The 19,625-nt window shown below is 46.5% G+C and overlaps 1 protein-coding gene across 1 annotated transcript in view; it reads right to left on the bottom strand.

Moving 5' to 3' along the window:
• Positions 1-19,625, bottom strand: part of PTPRT (protein tyrosine phosphatase receptor type T) — a 776,661-nt gene that overhangs the window by 7,677 nt on the left and 749,359 nt on the right. The window contains 3 exon segments of the mRNA XM_087853941.1: positions 1,151-1,286; positions 4,165-4,328; positions 5,135-5,260. Of these exon segments, the coding sequence (XP_087710067.1) occupies positions 1,151-1,286; positions 4,165-4,328; positions 5,135-5,260 (426 nt within the window).

Below are 19,625 nucleotides of genomic sequence, written 5' to 3'. Positions count from 1 at the left end.
GGGCCCGTGGCCTCAGCTGCTTGGGTGTGGAAGGGAAGCCTGGGCCTTTCAGAGCAGCATCTCCCACAGCTACAGGAGACCCCTCAGAAGGTGCAGAGCCCACCGCGTAACACGGGACCACCAGTCTTCTCCCTGGAGTTGGGCAGGGTGCTGCCTCTTAGCCCCTGAGCCCAGTCACTGCCATTCACAGAAAAGGGGGCTTGGCTGCAGCAGCCTGAGCTCCGGCAGGCTCCCCATCCCAACGGGCTAAAAGGAGCTTAAATATTCCAGTGCCGCCTCGTATACAAATTTATACTGTTCCTGAGAGGAGGAGAGGCAGAGAGCGAGCAGGGGAGGAGAGAGAGAGAGAGAGATGAAAAGCAAAGGGGAAATGCATTTAGGTTAGAGACATGGATTTTGGAGGAAACTTGATCTACATCCATACTAACAGTCGACTCAAAATTATCCACGTAATTATCCCTATCTGGACATCCCCCCAGGTTTTGCCCGGTGCTTACTTTCACCCACGTTTTCCCAGATGCCCAGTGGGTCATTCCTTTCCTTTTCACCATTCTGGACTCTGGCGTGTCTCAGACTGTAAGGTGCCTATGAAGCCCCCAGGAATCTTTCTAAAATGCAGACTCTGAGTAAATCAGGAGTGGGTTTGGATTCTGCGTGTCTAGCAAGTGCCTAGGTGATGCTGACGCTGCTGGTCTGCGGACCGGAGTTCAAGAAGGACCATGCTACGAGTAGGTTAAGACCCTTATAGCAAAGTTCCTTGGGTATGGTCTGTGCAGCGGGCCTGATGACCTGGGCTCTGCCTGCCCACTACTGTCCATCCCTTTCTACACAGTGTACGAGCCCTGTGCTTACGCTGTGCAAGTTGCACATGTTAATTAGAATAGGATTGGACTGAGCTGAGAATATAATTCACACTCTCCTAATCTAGAATCCCTTCCCTTAAACCTGAATTAGTGGTATCAGGACTAGTGTATCAGGATGAATATTTGGGCTGCCCTGCAGGAAATAACTGTGTGTGAAGGCTGTGGCCCATCAGGACTCAGTAAGCAGCCAGCCATTGGGTGTTTCCGTTATCTGATGCTATCTTCTCCAGATCAGGGGAACTAGGGTCAGGCCCCTGGCTGTGGAAGCAGCTTCCTGGGACACTCACCAGGGTTTCCACCATGTTGGATTTGTTGTTACGCAGTGTTTTCACAATGTGGAACACGTCAATGATGTTTTGCTGCTGGATCATCTCACACACACTGCAGATGGCACAGAAGGTTCCACTGCGGCCGCCCCCATTTCTAGACACAGAGTGAAGAGGTGAGCGACAGGCCTGAGTACCCCCCAGGCACCTGCTGATCCTAGAACCACATCGAGAGTAGTGGGGAGCGGCTGGCCCAGGACGTGCAAAGTCAGGCTATGGTGAAAGCCTTAGTGGTCTGAGTCCCACAGGTGCTGTGAACCTGCTTTCACTTTGGGCAAGTCTTTGGCTATTCATATAATGGTGGGGCTGGGTTAGATTTTCTTTGAGAATTCAATTAGCTGAATGTTTCCTTGGTTCTATCAGCATGTTGAAGTCACCCGTGGCGGCACACTGACCCAAACAGTGGGACAGTGTCTTTGTACGTGTGCTGCCTGCATCCTTGTCCAAAAGGAGGCTCTGGGTCTACCTAGACATCCAGTGAGGACTGTGGAAGGTTCCAGGTGGTTTTCATCCTGGTTCTTCCCGTCCACCAAGGACAGAAACAGCCTCGGGTCAGCCAGCCTAGGTTTGGAGGTGGGGCTGGGTGGGTCTGAGATGTTCTATCTTGAAATGATAGGTCTCTGGGCACCCTGGTTTAAGCAAGATGCTGTGCATCGGGAGAGTAGAGCTAGAGGGCTCCTGGCAGGTCATCTCTCTGCCTCTCCTTTCCGGTGCTCCATAACTCATGCTCATGGAAACACCCCTCCAACTACTGACAGAAAGTCCCTTTAGGAATCTGCCTGATTCGGAACTCCTGGGCGTGTTGCCAAGAGCAACTAATGATTTCATGTAATGGCCTGTGTCTAAAGAACATCTGGATGGAAACTAAGGCACTCGGTTTCCCAGATGTTTTATCGACAGGACACCCAACAAGCAGATGTTTCAGGTACAGATAGTTGCCCTCCATTCACTGGCCAGTGCCTGCATTTTGGTGTCTGTCGTGTCTCTGGCCTTCGAGGATGCCACGGTCCCTGTTGATAGGAGGACATGCCAGTGCTTTCCTTTGGTTTGAACTGCGGGTCACCCTGGCGAGGGGAGACCTGGGTAAAAAGGTACTCCTTCCAAAAAGCAGGCGAAAAAACCATCCCCTGCAGAGGAGGAAGGCACCCCCCCCCAAGAAGGAGGGTTCAGTACTTTCTGAAGCAAGAACGGCAGAGTCCAGGAGGCAGAGATGAGTGGGCACAGGTGCCCTGGGGCCTGTTGGAGTGAGACCGGGATGGGGATGGGTGTGGCTGTGTACTAAGGGGAGGCCACCCAAGTGTGTGGGAGGGACCTGGAGGGGGCCGGGGCTCACTGGCAGGGAACCAGTTCCAGGTTCTGGGACGTGGGCAGAACCAGCTCAGTCTGGCTGATAGCACCCTGCAATGTGACCCTGACGCCTCCCAGCATCTTCCTGGTCCCCGGTTTGTGATTTGCGTCCTTGGGGAAGAAAGGACTGTGATAGATGGTGGCCTTAAGCTATGTGTGTGCGTGTCTGTCTGGTTTTCCTGACACGTGCACGCACCACCTGTCTGGAAGAAGGGAACGATAAGCTGGTTTTGTACAGACTGAACTTGATTCTGAGGTCAGTGAGGTGTTGTTAAGGCCTCCACTGGCTCCGGAAATTTTTACTCTGAAAAGGGAAGAGTGTGCGCCCATCTCTTCTGACACCACATGTTAAGAGAGTAGGGCCCGCTCCATCACCTTCCCCGACCTCCATGTTCTAAACAGCAAAGGCAGTGGCTGTCAGTCAGACGTTGCACACAGAGCTGTTAGGGCTACACATGCGGCCTGGGTCCGAGATCTTTGCAGGATCCTTCTCTGAGGGCATTTTATACTCCTCTGGCCGACTCCGACGCAGGCTCTAGGAAGTCGTTACTCTACAGCAGTGCATATTTGCTACCATGATATCGTGGATCTGTATTTGGGTAGATGAATTGTATCTGTTCTGTATTTCCTACCAAAGCACGATAGGGTCTTAAGATGACTTAGTCACATACCCACTGGACAGATAAGGAAACTGAGGCTCGCTCAATTAAGTGACTTTCTTGATGACAGCTTGTCAGCCCCAGACCCCTAAGGGTCCTGACCTCTACCCGGCATTATGATATCAAGGTCCATTTGGGAACCCCTGTGCCCCAGCCACGCCCATTCTAAGATAGGTGGTAAAGATTCCAGTGTGTCCCAGTAATGGAAGTATAAACGCAGCCCACCTGAGTCCACTGAGCCATGGGAAACAGTGTGCCCAGGGCCCTTCGCATCCATCGATCAGCCCCTTAGGCTCCCCATGTCCCTGTGTTCCCACTACGCCCATAGCGAGAGATGCCCCCACAGGCCAACACGGCAGATGGGTCCTTTGTTTGCTCAGAGGCAGTGTGGGTTAGCAGATAGCACCATTAGCTTGGAGACCAGTGGCTTTAAAGCAAAGCCCCTCTCTCCACTGCCTGATCCCTTACCCTGTCTGTGCCTCAGTCTTTCACTACATGATAACGTCTACCTCGCAGACAGTATTTTAAGATTCACTTAAAATATCTGGCATCAAACTCAATCAACGCATGCCCCTCTCTTTCTTCTTTCCCTTCTTTAGGAAAAACCAGAGGATCTGGTCAGTGGAACCCACTTCATCCCAGCTTTCTTGCGACTGACAGGACACATCGTGCCTCCTGTGGGGGAGTGGAGCTTACCTCTCTATTGGGAGTGCTTGGGAGCGGCCTGCCCACCCCCATGTTTGTGAAAGGCCACCAGGTTTTGCATCAATAACATGTCACATTACCTTAGTTAGTTCAGGGCAACAAACAGGCAACCCCAGTCCATGAAAGATTGTAATACCTTGAATACACACCCCTCAGCTTTTAAGGGATGTTGAGATGTGGGGTAGCCGGGCATGCCTATGGCCAGTGGCATCCTCAAAGACAGACACCTTCACCCACCCCCAGAGAGCCCTCCGTAGTACTCACAGGCAGTGGACCACGGTGCGCCCCTCCCTCCCATCGTACTGCTCCTGCCACTTCTCCAGCCTTCGGACCACTTTGAGCAGAGAGCGCTTGGAGGGGGGTGTGTCCCGGTAGGCGGGCCAGCCGATGTACTGGAGGTGCTGGACTATACGATACCCATCCTGAGGCTGAGAACAGAGAGGCTATTAGGGCTGTTCTTCCAGGGATGCAAGCCCTTCACAGGCCCTGGGCTGCAGCGTTGGCATGCGAGACGGACCAAATGGGGTCGATGCTGTGTCGTCATGGGGACACACTCCTCTTTCTACCTTTGTGCACGTGGATTCTCCTGCCACGACTTCCCTGAACCCCCTTTCTCCCTGGAAAACTGGTTTCCAAAGCCCAGCTCAAATGTCCCTTTCTCTAGGAAAAGCCTTCCCTGACTCTACTGGGCAGGATTCATCTCTCCCCCGCCCCCCGAGGTTCATGTGCCAGAACATAGCTCACCTTCCCACTGGACAATGAACTGAGGGCAGAGACTGTTCCCCCTGGGACCCCCGGTAAAGACCAAAGTGTTTTGGAGCCATTTCAGAGACTACTCATCTGCTCCCTCCCACCCAGTACTCCTCCACCCAGCCGGTGAATTTCCCCATGGAAGCAACTAATGATTTTCCATCTTGGTGTTTGTTCTCAGGGTCTAGCCCAAAGCTTACTGGATCCAATCAAAGACCGCGTCAACTCATGCCAGACAGCGCGGCACAGTGGGGAAGCACTGATTCCTGAGACGTTCTGACTACAAGGCAGCAAGTGTGTCAGGAAGCAGGAAGCAGGCAGATGGCAGGCTGGAAGCCTCCATGAGTGTTGGAGCCATTGTTGGGTCTGAAGCTGGAGTTGGCAGAGGCATCGCTTCCCCCAGGGACGGGATGGTGAGGGGAGCACAGACTCCTGGCTGGCTGGGGTGAGTGGGACAGGAAGCGGAGGCAGGCTGTACGCTTACCCGGGCCATGTTACAGATGCGGAATATTCTGTGGATGATGTCCTCGTCGATGTCTGCGGACACGAACTCCACCTGGATGGGCCCGTAGCAGCCGGAGGTCTTCTCAGGCCAGTACTGCATACAGAGCTGGGGCAAGGGAGAGGTTAGAGAGAGAGAGGCCGAGGGAGGGGTGGGGGGGTGTTAGGCTCATGGATCACCCAGCCCTTTCTTACTGCCTGCAGAACTTGCCGGCTACGAAGGCAGAACAGTAGGTGGGAAACCTGACCCCGCTTCCCTGTGGGGGGCAGCCACCCATGTTTGTTGTTGAAAAGTCAAGCCCTGAACACAGAAACACTGGACTTAAAAATCTTGGCTCTGCTTGCTCGTTTCAAACCATTTGTTAGGGTTGCTGGGACTCAATTTCCTCCTCTGTAAAGCAAGGGGGGATAAGACCTTCCTTGAAGGGCTGGCAGGATTAGACAGGGCAAGAGCAAGTAGGTGTCTAGCTCAACGCGAATCAAGGCCAACTTGCCCATTTCGGACACACCTCCCGAGTGTCCCTCTCATCATTAGATTATCAGTAGTTGAAGAAACACACGGGCCTTGGCGTCAGACAGGCTCGGGTCCCCATCCTGGCTCTGCTGCTCACTTGCTGTGACCAGGCCTGTTATTACACCAGATGGGGACAGTTATGCTTGCTTACCTTGCACCAGAGATCATGTGACATGGTGCTGAGAGATCCTGCCTGTGGTCTTTCCTGTTTTTCTGGAATTGGGAGTTAGGACATACAGCTGAGGGCAAAAGGCAATGCTTGCGCTTTGACCAAAGACGGTGGTTTTCAGCCAGAGGTGGTTTTGTCAGCCAGGGGACATTTGGCAACGTCAGGCGACATTTCTGAAGGTCACACGTGGGGGTTGCTATGGGCATCTAGCACGTAGAGGTCAGGATGCTGCTAACCATCCTGCATGATGGCTCCTCTGAGAGCAATCCGGCCCCAAATATCAACAGAGCGGAGACTGAGAAACCCGGGCTCAAGATCCTAATTTGTTCCCTACATTTATTGGGCCATCAAGGAGAGACAGTAATTTACTCCCCTGTATCTGTTGAGCCATTAGATGACTTCAGTTGGGCAAAGAATATTCAGGTAGGTGGCAGGGGTTGTGGCTCAGAGAGGGACAAAGCATCCTTCCTCAAACCCCCAGTTTTTAAGGGGCATGGAGATGGACCCTGTCCAGGTCTAGGGCCCCGGAGTTGGGGCGCAGAGGGGAGCTAAGATTGCAGCTGCAGGTTTGCTGGGGACAGCCCCAGCGTGGACAAACAGGCCATGTGTTAGACCACTGGGAAGTTACCAAAAAATGTACCCAAGACACACAAAGACCCACTAAGGCTCCTGAGAGCAGCTTGGGGTCAAGTCTTTCATCAGTGGCCACAGCCTATACTGAGCTTGCAGAAAAGAGCTAGATTGACAGGTGACCCATGCTAAGTCTGATGGCCCCCAATGGCCACATGGATGCAAGATCTTCATGAAAATGATCCTTCTCCCTCTTGAGAGAGAACAGCCAACTCTCCCTGGGCAGTCACATGTAAAAACATGTTTTATTCTATCCTTCCTCCAGAACTAGAACCAGAATGGAAGAGCTGGGAGAAAGGAGGATATAGGAGAGAGAAAAGAACCCAAATTCCAGCTTGGGAATAACATGTTCACATGATGGCTTACAGGCTAAACCTGGCCAGTTGGCTGATTTCGTAAATACAGTTTTATTGAAATACAGCCATTCATTTACATATTGTCTGTGGTTGCTTTCAAACTACAACGGCAGATTTAAGTAATTGAGAATACCCTGCATAACCCAAAGTAGCCTGTGAAAACTAAAACATTTCCTGTCTGGTCCTTTACAGAGAAAGTTTGCCAACCCTTGACCTATGCGGTCGTTCCAAGGATAGAGGAGATGATACATGTGAAGAAAGCCCTTAGCACAGGCCGGGCATGGAATAAGCATGTGCTGAATTCCAGCGATCTGCGTTCTTCTGGAACCTATCAGCGTCCAGCAAACATAACCACCGTAACGAGAACAGCTAACGCATAAATTTGAAGGATTCTTCTTATTGTTCCTCTTACACAGCAAAGATGAGCAAGGCTAGGTGTCATAATGCAATGGTGCCTTGCTTTCCCGTGTCCATCGTGGGTTAATTGAGCACATTGAGAAAGGAGCTGGGTGTGTGTGGTGGGGGTGCTGGAAGGTTATCTGCTGAGTTGCGCGATAATGACAAACCCACAATGTGAACTTCACTTCTCTTTGCCATTGGCTCTTCTGGCCTGCGACCTTCACAGTAATGAGGGGCTGGCAGAGAGAAGTCGGTGGCTGGCCGAAGAAATCAGAATTAATCAGAACTGCCCATTAAACAAAATAATAGCCTTTATCGCCTGCATTGAATTGAGCTTTGCTAGAGGTTGGCTGTGATCCTCACATGATACACGGGTCCCAGGCATCAGGGAAAGTCTGTTACCCCCAATATTTTCAGTCCGGAGAGAAGGCGGAATGATTTGCCTCTTTTAATAAGATTTCCAGACCAACTTCTCAAGCTAATAGGTTCTACTATGCCTCAAACAAGACTCCCACATTTCGGGACACTTCTCTGCATGTGATCACTCTCCCGTGATGCCCAGAGGGCTGGGCAAGGGAGCAGCCTCCTCCTAACCCTCAATGGGAGCCATCCTCTCACTTGAGCGCCCTGATTGACGAGACCGGAGCAGCAGCACGGCGCCATCGAGCCCGGCGATGTGTGGCCAGACAGGGTATCTGAGCCTCCAAGAGCCGTGAGGTCTCCCCACAGCCATGGACGTCGTACGCAGTCCAGGTATGGGAGAAAGATGGGGGAAGCCGGTGCTCTGTTCCCAGTGATCCTGTAGGGTTCAGAAATGATTCTCACCAACAAGAAATGTCCTCTGTGGTTTAGCTCACGGTTGTCCTGGTGTCCGAGTGCTGGGATGGTGTCGGTGGGCGCTGCCATTTTAGCCTGTGTCTGTAGTGTAGCCAAAAGTAGTGGGGCTCCCACGTGAAGCACCTGGGTTCAAATCCCAGCACTGATGCCTTTTAGATGAGTGACTTGGCCACGACTTATAGCTTCTCTGGGTTGGGAGCATAGGCGAACCAGTGAAAGGGTGGAAGGTGAATCACTGGGTCATGCGGCGCCCCCACCTCCTAAGTACTCAGTACATTTATAACAACATGTACAAGGCTCAGTGCACGTGGCGGTTTCTGGTGGAAACGAGCGAGGAAGTGAGCTTTGCTACCTCGGTGACACGGAAAGGGAGCAGAGGCCACATATGTGGACTGAGGAGCCTGGCTGGGAGCACATAAGTGCCAGCTATTTACAGAAATCTTGCGGAGGGAGGTTTATAGTTTCTTTTTCTTTCTTTTTTTTTTTAAGCTGTCAATTAGTATTTTTTGAAGTTTTTAAAAAATTCCAGTTAACCTACAGTGTCATATTAGTTTCAGGTGTACAATATCATGAGTCACACATCACCCGGTGCTCGTCACATGTGGCCTCCTTAATCCCCACCCCCCATTTCACCCGGCCCCCGGCCCCCCTTCCCTCTGGTAACCATCAGTTCTCTGTAGTTAAGAGTTTATTTCTTGATTTGTCTCTCTCTTACTTCTTTCCCTTTGCTTGTTTTTTTTTTCTTAAATTCCACATATGAGTAAAATCATGTTATTTGTCTTTCTCTGACTTTTTCTGCTTAGCGTAATATTCTCTAGGTCCATCCATGTCATTGCAAATGGCAAGATTTCATTCTTTTTTATGGCCAAATAATATCCATTGTATATCTACCCCACATCTTCTTTATCCATTCATCATTCGATGGACACTCGGGCTGCTTCCATTATCTTGGCCATCGCAGATAACGCTGCTATAAACAGGGTGCATGTAGCCTTTGGAACTGGTATTTTTGTACTCTTTGGGTAAATACCCAGTAGTGTGATTGCTGGATTGTAGAGCTGTTCTCTTATTAACTTTCTGAGGAACTCCCATACTGTTTTCCACAGTGGCTGCACCAGTTCGCATCCCCTCCAACAGTGCAAGAGGGTTTCCCTTTCCCCACATCCTTGTCAATACCTGTTGTATCGTGTGTTGTTGATTTTAGCCATTCTGACAGGTGTGAGGTGATATCTCATCGTAGGTAGCTTGATTTGCAGTTCCTGGATGATGAGTGATGATGAGCACCTTTTCATGTGTCTGTTGGTCATCTGTATGTCTTTGGAGAAATGGCTATTCATGTCTTCTGCCCATTTTTAATTGGATTATTGTCTTTGGGGGGCTGAGTCTGTAAGGTCTTTATATATTTTGGATACTGAACCTTTACTGGATGAGTCATTTGCAGAGATCTTCTCCCATTCCGTCGGCTGCCTTTCAGTTCTGTTGACTGTCTCCTTTGCTGGGCAGAAGCTTTTTATTTTGATGTAGTCCCAGTAGTTTCTTTTTGCTTTTGTTTCCCTTGCCTTGGGAGACAGATCTAGAAAGAAGTTGCTACAGCTGATGTCAAAGAGGTTACTGCTTGTGTTCTCCTCCAGGATATTGATGATTTCTTGTCTCACATTTAGGTCTTTAGTCAAACTTGAAGTTAATTTTGTCTGTGGTGTAAGAAAGTGGCCCAGTTTCATTCTTTTGCATGTTGCTGTCCAGTTTTCCCAACACCATTTGTTGAAGAGACTGTCCTTTTCACCACTGGATATTCTTTCCTGCTTTGTTGAAGATTAATTGACCATATAGTTGTGGGCTTATTTCTGGATTTTCTATTCCATTCCATTGATCGATGTGTCTATTTTTGTAGCAGTACCATACTATTTTGATTATTACAGCTTTTAATATAACTTCAAGTCTGGAGTTGTGATGCCTCCAGCTTTGCTTTGCTTTTACAAGATTGCTTTGACTGTTGGGGTGGGGTCTTTTGTGGTTCCATACAAATTTTAGGATTGTCTGTTCTAGGTCTGTGAAAACTGTTGTTGGTATTTTGACAGGGGTTGCATTAAACGTGTTCGTTGCTTTGGGTACTGTAGACATCTTAACAATATTTGTTCTTCCCACGCATGAGCACAGAATGTCTTTCCATTTCTTTGTGTCATCTTCAGGTTCTTTCATGAGTGTTTTAAGGTTTTCAGACGACATGTCTTTCACCTCTTCGGTTAGGTTCATTCCTAGGTATTTTGTTATTTTGGGTGCAATTGTAAATGGGATTGTTTTCTTAATTTGTCTTTCTGTTGCTTTGTTATTGTATAGAAATGTAACAGATTTCTGTCCATTGATTTTGTATCCTGCAACTTTGATGAATTTATTAGTTCTAGCAGGTTTTTGGTGGAGTCTTTGGGTTTTCTCTATATAGTATCATGTCACCTGCAAATAGTGAGATTTTTACTTCTTCCTTACTGATGTGGATGCCTTTAATTTTTTTGTGTGTGACTGCTGTGGCTAGAACTTCCAGTACTATGCTGGATAAAAGTGGGGAGAGTGGACATTCTTGTCTTGGTCTTGGCCTTAGGGGAAAAGCCCTCAGTTTTTTCCCATTGAGTATGATGTCAGCCGTGGGTTTTTCATATAAGGCCTTTACTACGTTGAAGTATATTCCCTTTTAATCTACTTTGCTGAGGGTTATTATCACGAAAAGTACTTTGTCAAATGCTTTTCCTGAGTCTATTGAAATGATCATACGGTTCTCATTCTTTCCCTTATTGATATGCCACATCAATTGATTTGTGAATATGGAACCACCCTTGCAACCCAGGAATAAATCCCACTTGATCATGGTGAATGGTTTTTTTAATGTTTTGTTGGATTCCGTTTGCTAGTATTTTGCTGAGGATTTTTGCCTCTATGTTCATCAGAGATATTGGTCTGTAGTTCTCTTTTTTGTGGTGTCTCTGTCTAGTTTTGGTATCAGGGTAATGCCGCCTCATAGAATGAATTTGGAAGTTTACCTCCCTCTTCCGTATTTTAGTAATACTGTAAAAAGAACAGGTATTAATTCTTTAAATGTTTGGTAGAATTCTCCTGTGAAGGCATCCGGTCCTGGGCTCTTGTTTGTTAGGGGTGTTTTGATTCTGATTCAATTTCTTTGCTGGTTATTGTCTTATTTAAATTTTTTATTTTTCCTGCTTTAGTTTTGGTAGTTTACATGTTTCTAGGACTTTATCCATTTCTTCTAGGTTGTCCAATTTGTTGGCATACAGATGTTTTTCTTTAAATCATATTCTCTTCTATTTCTGTGGTGTTGGTTATTTCTCCTCTCCTTAGTGATTTCATTTACTTGGGTCCTTTTTTCCTTGATAAGTCTGTCTAGAATTCTAGTTTATCAATTTTATTGATTTTTTAAAAAGCATCAGCTCCTGGTTTCATTGATCTGTTCTATTGTTTTTTTAGTTTCTGTAACATTTATTTTTGCTTTAATCTTTATTATTTCCACCCTTCTGCTGGTTTTTAGGTTTTGTTCTTTTCCTAGCTCCTTTAGGGATGAGGCTAGGTTGTTTGAGATTTTCCTTGCTTCTTGAGATAGGCCTTTATTGCTATAAACTTCCCTATTAGAACGGCGTTTGCTGCATCTCAAAAGTTTTGCACCATTATGTTTTCATTTTTGTTTGTTTCCATGTACTTTTTGATTTCTTTTTTGATTTTGTGGTTAAACCATTCATTGTTTAGTAGCATGTTATTTAACCTCCATTTTTTACTTATGGTTGATTTCATAGCACTGTGGTCAGAAAAGATGCTTGATTTGTTGAGAATTGTTTTGTGGGCTAATATGTGATCTATTCTGGAGAATGTTCCATGTGCTCTTGAAAAGAATGTATATTCTGCTGTTTTCGAATGGAACGTCTTGAATATATCTGTTAGATACATCTGATCTAGTGTGTCATTCAAATCCACTGTTTCCTTGTTCATTTTCTGTTTGGATGATCTGTCCATTGATACAAGCGGGGTGTTAAAGTCCCCTACTATTGTAATGTTATCAATTAGTCACTCTATGTTTAATTGGTTTATGTATTTGTGTGGTTCCATGTTGGGTGCATGTATATTTACAATTGTTATATCTTCTTGTTGGACTGTTCCCTTTATTATTTTATAGTGCTCTGCTTTGTCTCTTTTTACTTTGTTTTAAAGTCTCTTTCATCTGACAGAAGTATGGCTACCCTGGCTTTCTTCTGACACCCATTTGCATGATAGATGTTTTTCCATCCCCTCACTTTCAGTCTGCAGGTGTCTTCAGGACTAAAATGACTCTCTTGTAGGCAGCACATAGATGGGTTGTCGTCTTTTTTTTTTTTTTTTACTCCCTTCTGTAACTTTGTGTCTTTTGATCAGGGCACTTAGTACATTCACATCCAAAGTAACTACCGATGTGTATTTATTGTCATTTTATTACTTGTTTTGTGTTTCTTCCTGAAGATTTTCTCTGATCTTTCTTTCATGTGGTGTGATTTTCTTTAGTGATATACCTGGATTCCTTTCTAGTTTTTGCATATTTGTTACTGACTTTTGATTTTTGGTTATTAGGCTTGTACACAACCTCTTTTGCATATAGCAGTCTATATTAAAATGATGGTCGTTTAAGTTTGAACCCGTTCTCTACTCCTCTTCTCCCCACATCTTAGCTTATGGTGTCATATTTTACACATCCTTTCATTTTGAGTCCCTTGACTGATTTTGGACAGAAATACTCATTTTTTTCACCACGTTTGTGTTTCCTACCTTCCTACTGTCACTTTTGTTCTCTCCTTTCCACTCAGAGAGTCCCCTTAAATGTTTCCTGAAGAGCTTCTTTAGTGGTCACAATCTCTTTGAGTTTTCATTTGTCTTGGAAACTCTTTATTTCTCCTTCTATTCTGAATGATAGCTTTGCTGGATAGAATATTCTTGGCTGTGGGCTCTTCCCATTCAGCACTTTGAATGTATCATGCCACTGCTTTCTTGCTTGCAAAGTTTCTGCGGAAAAAGCTGCTGATAGCCTTTTGGGATTTCCTTTGTATGTGTCTTCTTTTGTTGTTTTTAATGTTTTTTCTTCATCACCATATTTTGCCATTTTAATTACAATATGTCTTGCCGTGGATCTGCTTTTGTTTTTAGATGGGAGCTCTCTGTGCCTCCAGGATCTGGATATCTGTTTCCTTCCTCAGATTAGGGAAGTTCCCAGCTATTACTTCTTGAAATAAATTTTCTGCTCCCCCTTCTCTCTTCTTCTAAGTTTTCTCATTTTGCGTAATTCTTTTTTCTCTTTTGTTCAGTTTGATTATTTTCCAATAGACTGTCTTCTATTTATCCCATCAAGCATGTTTCTCATTTCATTTATTTAGCCCTTTATCTCGGCTATGTTATTCCTTACCTCTGTGTTAAGTATTTCATTGATGTCCTCCAGTCTTTTCTCAAGTGCAGTGAGTATCCTTATGATCATTGCTTTACATTTTCTATCAGGCATGTTACTTATATCTGTTTTGCATAGATCTCTGTGGCCTTGCCCTGTTCTTTCATTTGGGATAAATTTCTGTGGCTTAAGTTGTCTGCCTCTTTGTGTCTGTTTCTCTGTGTCTTCTGCTCTTAATCGTGCTATTATGAAGAAGAGGTCCTGGAGTGCCCTGCAGTGCCATGTCCCCTGTTCTCCAGAACCTGCTGCACACGCCCTGCTGTTGTGTCGAGTCACTTTCCTTTACTGCAGTTGTCTGCACCGACTCTCTGCCTGTTGTGGTCTGGGCTTGCTCTCTGGTGTTAACTCCAAGCGGGTGTGCTGGCGGGGAACTTGGGAGTGGACCAGTGGTGTTAGCAAAATTTTTGCTGGGCCCCCAGTCCTATGTTGGATCCCCTGAAATGCTGTGGCAGCTTGGAGCTGCATGCCAGGCCAGTGGGGACCGTGGGCCAGGGCTCCCACGGGTGTGAGGCTGGGAGTGGTGCGTGAAGGCGGCTGGCTTCAGCTAGGCCTAGTGCACGGCAGTGGCTGTGGGTGTGCAGCAGGGCATGGCATGGGACGGTGGCTGGTTATGGGACAGAGTGGCAGCTTGGGGGCACGGCGATGTGCATGGCACACTGAGGCTGCTGTGCACCTGGTGGCTGGTCAGGGCACATGTGCAGCTTTAACAGAATTTTCCCTGAGCCGAGGGCAGAGGCCAGCAGGCTTGGAGTGGGTGAGTCCTCGGGAGAACTAATGGGTGTGGTGCACTGCCAGCAGGTCAGGCAGAAGTGTCTGTGCAGCCCTGCCTCTCACAGGTGGCTCTGTGTTCATGCTGGGGGGCAGGGGAGGAACATGGTGCCTGCCAGGTCCCTCACTTTCAGAGAAGTCCCACAATACGCTCCAAAATTATTATGGACGGATCTGTTTCCCATTTGCCCTGGTGTTGTATAATTTGCCTTTCTGGGCAGGCTGCTGTCTCTTTAAGGGTGGTGACCCAGCTATCCCTCGCCCTCCTGGCTCGCCCAGTGCTGAATCAGCTGACTTTTAAAGCTCACAGAATTCAGCCCCTCTGGTTTTTATTTTATTTTACGCACACATATGTATGCATTTTAGAGCGAAACCATGAGCAGGGGTGGGGAGGGGGGAGGGAGAATCTTAAGCAGGATCCACGTGTGGAGCCTGACTTGGGGCTTGATCTCAGGACCATGAGATCATGACCTGGGCTAAAATCAAGAGTCAGATGCTTAACTGATGGAGCCACCCAGGCACCCCAGCCCCTCTGGTTTTTAAAGCCAAATGTTAGAGAGAGATTAGTCTTTCCTGAGTGAGTTCCCTAGTGCAAGGGCTCATTTCTTTGCTCTCTGCACATGCAGCTCCCTCTGTCCTGAGGGCCACCTTCCTTTGCCTTTCTGACCTTCCTAACCAACCTTTTAGATGCAGCTTCTTGTCTGAATTTAGGTGTGAAGTTTGTTCTGTCAGTCTTTGGCTCGCTCTCTGATTTGTTGACCTGGGATGTGGAGGTTGAAAATGTGGGACAGGGTGAGCTCAGGGTCCTCCTCCCCTGCCATCTTCCCTAGGAGACTGGTGCTTTCTTAAGGCCCTGGAAAATATCAGGGGTTCAAGGAGGCCCGCTTGCCTCTAAGACCACGAGAACCCAGCTGACCTGGGGCTGCATGCACACTCAATGCGACTGTGGCATTTCTTTATTTCATTGAAAACATTTTGAAGTGGCTTTCTCCAAGAATAGGTTCCAATCCTCCAGCCTAGAGTCTGGCTCAATGGCCCTTTGCCTCTTCATGTCCTGGAACCCACCCCGCTTTCTTACCCTATAGTCTGGGGAGGGATGGTGTTGCCTTCTCGAAGGGAAGGCTTCACCACGGCAGATATACACAGCCAGTGTTGCTGATCCCACCTGGGAGGGGAAGCCAGTCCATTTGCTATATATGATTTAGAAATGCCCTTGCTGCTTCCAGAAAAGCAGTGGGGCTTTTGCTATTTATTGTCAGAACAAGTTAAACCAAGCATGTGTGGACAGCCCTGGAACAGATACCATACATTACCCCATCTAGTAATCTCCATTGCTGTTTGGGCCATGAAAAGATGTCCTTTGGGAGCACAAAGTCACATGTGAAATATAACAAATGTGGAGGCAGCCTCACTGTTGAACATCATTTTCTTGCTGATGGAATCAGAGAGCTTGTTAGTCACTGGAATAAACATGCTGATGAGTTGAATGAAAACTAGCATATGGGCCTATTTTTGGAATAAACGATTTAAAAGCACATTTCAGCATACCTTAGTGATGCCTTTTGTTAATTAAACAATACTTTTATAAAATGGAAAGGCCAAGTAATATCACAGCTTCAGAAATGAAAGACTCTACTTATCAAGGTTCATAGTAGGGGAAATCAGTCCTGGGCCACTTGAAGTTGAATTAGTATTTCTAAGAGAAAAATATGAAAGTCACCTGAATTGGTTTCGGAATTTAGATCAGTGATTATAAAATTCCCTTTTTTTTTTAAAGATTTTATTTATTCATTCGACAGAGATAGAGACAGCCAGCGAGAGAGGGAACACAAGCAGGGGGAGTGGGAGAGGAAGAAGCAGGCTTATAGCAGAGGAGCCTGATGTGGGGCTCGATCCCATAACGCCGGGATCATGCCCTGAGCCGAAGGCAGACACTTAACTGCTGTGCCACCCAGGCGCCCCAAAATTCCCTTATTTTTTAAATTAAATTTGACAGAAAGTACGCACAAGCAGGAGGAGCAGCAGGGAGAGGAAGAAGCAGGCTCCCGAATGAGCAGAGAGACCGACGTGGGGCTCAATCCCAGGACCCTGGGATCATGATCTGAGCTGAAGACAGACGCTTAACTGAGCCACCCAGGTACCCTGATACAAAATTCCTTTAAATTCTATAAAGAATTAAAATATATAGTTGGCCAGCTGAGGAAGACAGACTGGGGGCGAAGTGGCAGGTACAAAGCAAGAGGCGGAGAGCAAAAGGCACGTGGCTGGTGAACAAAGCACATCTTTCTCAATTCTGCCTCTCAGCCCCGCCGGGTGAATAATGCAATCTCTACGTAGCAGGGGAACTTACCGATGACAGTTGCATTGGGGTCTGTTTCCAGGGCGGAAGGGCGGGAGTTTAGAAGAATATCTACAAAGGACGGTAGAATGGTTGGATGGCAGAGTCTCAGGGGAGGCTTGAGAAATAGGTATTAAAGAGAGAGCTCAGGAAGGACTTCTGGGGAAAATGGTGTAATAGGAGGACCCGAAGCTCACCTCGTCCCGTGGATACAACTAGGTAACACTCGTATCAGTGCAAATGATACAGAAATCGGCCTGAAGACTGGCAGAGCAAGCTCCACAACTAAATGTAGAAGAGGCCACACTGGAGAGGGTAGGAAGGGTGGCGATGTGGTAGGAGCTAAACTGCTTCTCAGGCCCACCTTGGGAGGGAGCCGTGGGTGAGGAGGGAGAGAGAAACAAACTATCCCAACAGGAACCCCCCATGGGGAAGGTGAATCCTCATAGCATTTGGCCGGGAAACCAAACTGAATTTTTTGAGTTCTTACAACTAGGGGGACTTAAAGCCTGGAATTTTAAAAATCAGCAGGCTTGGCTCTGGGAGAGCCCAGAGGGCGATCGGAAGCTGGTCCCCAGGCTTGAAGAGACAGCACGACAAAGAGCCCACAGAGATCCAGCCTAGAAGCCGCAGTTTGAAAATGCCAGGGGCCTATGGGTTGGAGTGTTATTTACTCATCTCAGAGCATGTCCCAGAGGGGTGGGGTTCACAGGGAGACCCCTCTAGGAACAAAGGAGCTGGCAGATGCCATTTCCCTCCTCCACCCCCCTAGCATAAACACACAACCACCTGTGGGAACCAGCATAGCACCCACATTAACTACCTAACTTGCTTACACCAAGCCCTGCTCCTCTGTGCTTTGGCAGATCTGCCCTTTCCAGTCATGTTTACCTGAGCCCCGATGCTATGGGTTCCTCCCCGAGAAGACCCTGCAAATCTTGCCAACACCATGTCTTCTGACTGTGTGCTTTGCAGGGCCTCAGTCTTGGAAGCAATGGTGGCAGCTGGTCACCCCCCAGAGAGGACACATGCACCTTGTTAAAACTGTATGCCCCACCCATGCACAGTTAGTGGAACAGCCCCAACGACCCTGGTCTCAGGAGCAGTGGCTCACCCCTTGTGGAAAACCACCAGTGCCCGCAACTCGTGGGTACTATGTGCCCTGCCTATGCGTGCTTTGGCCCCAGTCTCAGCAGTGGAGGCACATTCCCTCTGGCAAAGGACCAGTGCCACCTTGTTAAAAGTGTTTGCCCTGCCCACTACTTTCAAGAACATGAGATGTAGCTGACTTTCCTAACAAAGAGGCAGACAAAATTAGGAAACAGATGAGTACATCCCAAATGAAAAAGCAGGCCAAAACCACAGAAAGAGATCTAAGCAAAGCAGAGATAGGTAGTATGTCTGATAGAGAATTTGAAATAATGGTAATAAAGATACTCACTGGACTTAAGAAAAGAGTGGAGGACATCTGTGAGATCCTTAACCATGAGATAAAAAAAAAAAACAACCACTCGGAGGTGAAGAACACAATATATGAATCAAAAAATATACTAGATGGAATAAATACAGGTTAGTGGAACAGAAGAACGAATTAGTGACCTAGAAGACAGAGTCATGGAAAGTAATCAAGATAAGCAGGTGGGAGAAAAAATTATACAAAATAAAAATAGACTTAGGGAACTCAGCAGCTCCATCAAGCTTAATAACAGGGACCACACAAGAAGAAAAGAGAGAAAAGGGTGCAGAAAATTTATTTGAAGAAATAATAGCTAAAAACTTTCCTCACCTGGGGAAGGAAACAGATACCCAGACCCAGGAGGCACAGAGATCCCTCAACAAAATCAACCCAAGGAGGACCACACCAAGACACCTAGTAATTAAAACAACACGTAGTGATGAAGAAAATTTTAAAGCAGCAAGTCAAAGAAGTAACTTACAAAGGAAAACCCATAAGGCCAGCAGATTTTTCAACAGAGACTTGGCATGACAGAGGAGAGTGGCATAATATATTCAAAGTGCTGAATGGGAAAATTCTGCAGCCCAGAATACTCTATCCAGCAAGCCTATCATTCAGAGAGAAAGAGAAATAGTTTCCCAGACAAACCAAAGCTAAAGGAGTTCATGACCACTAAACCAGCCTTAAAAAATTATTAAAGGGAAGTAGAGACCATAAGTAAGAGTAAGAAAAGTAGGAAGCACAGAAGCAGTAAAAATATCTGTAAAAATCCGTCAAAGGACTCACAAAATGATAGGATGTAAAGTAGGACACCATAACCTGCAATGTGCGGAGGAGAGGAGTAAAGAATGTGTTCAAACTTAAACAACCATCACCTTAATATAGACTGCTATATGTAGAAGATGTCATATATAAACCTAATGATGACCACAAAGCAAAAATCAAAAAGCAGTAATAGATATGCAAAAAATAAAGAGAAGGGAATCCAAATATATCACTAAAGAAAGCAATTTATTATGAGAGAAGAGAGCAAGGGAAGAAAGAAACAGAGAAAATCTACAAAAACCAGCCACAAAGCAAATACAAAATGGCAATAAATACATATATATCAATAATTACTTTGAATATCAATGGATTAATGCTCCAATCAAAAGACATAGGGTGGTGGAATGGATAAAGGAAGACCCATCTACGTGCTGCCTACAAGAGACTCATTTTAGTCCTAAAGACACCTGCAGACTGAAAGTGAGGGGATGGAGAAACATCATGCAAAATGAATGTCAAAAGAAAGAGTAGCCATATTTATATCAGACAAAATAGACTTTAGAACAAAGCAAAAAGAGACAAGATCACTATAAAGAGGATAATCCAACAAGAAGATATAACAATTGTAAATATATATGCACCCAACATGGGACCACGCAAATACATAAAACAATAACAAACATAAAGGAACTAATTGATAATAATACAGTAACAGTAGGGGACTTTAACACCCCCCTTGTATCAATGGACAGATCATCCAAACAGAAAATGAACA

This window comes from Ursus americanus, chromosome 22, assembly GCF_024610735.1.
Source record: "Ursus americanus isolate L20-20 chromosome 22, mUrsAme1.1.p, whole genome shotgun sequence".
NCBI classification, from domain to species: domain Eukaryota; kingdom Metazoa; phylum Chordata; class Mammalia; order Carnivora; family Ursidae; genus Ursus; species Ursus americanus.
This window is presented reverse-complemented; position numbering and strand designations above follow the sequence as displayed.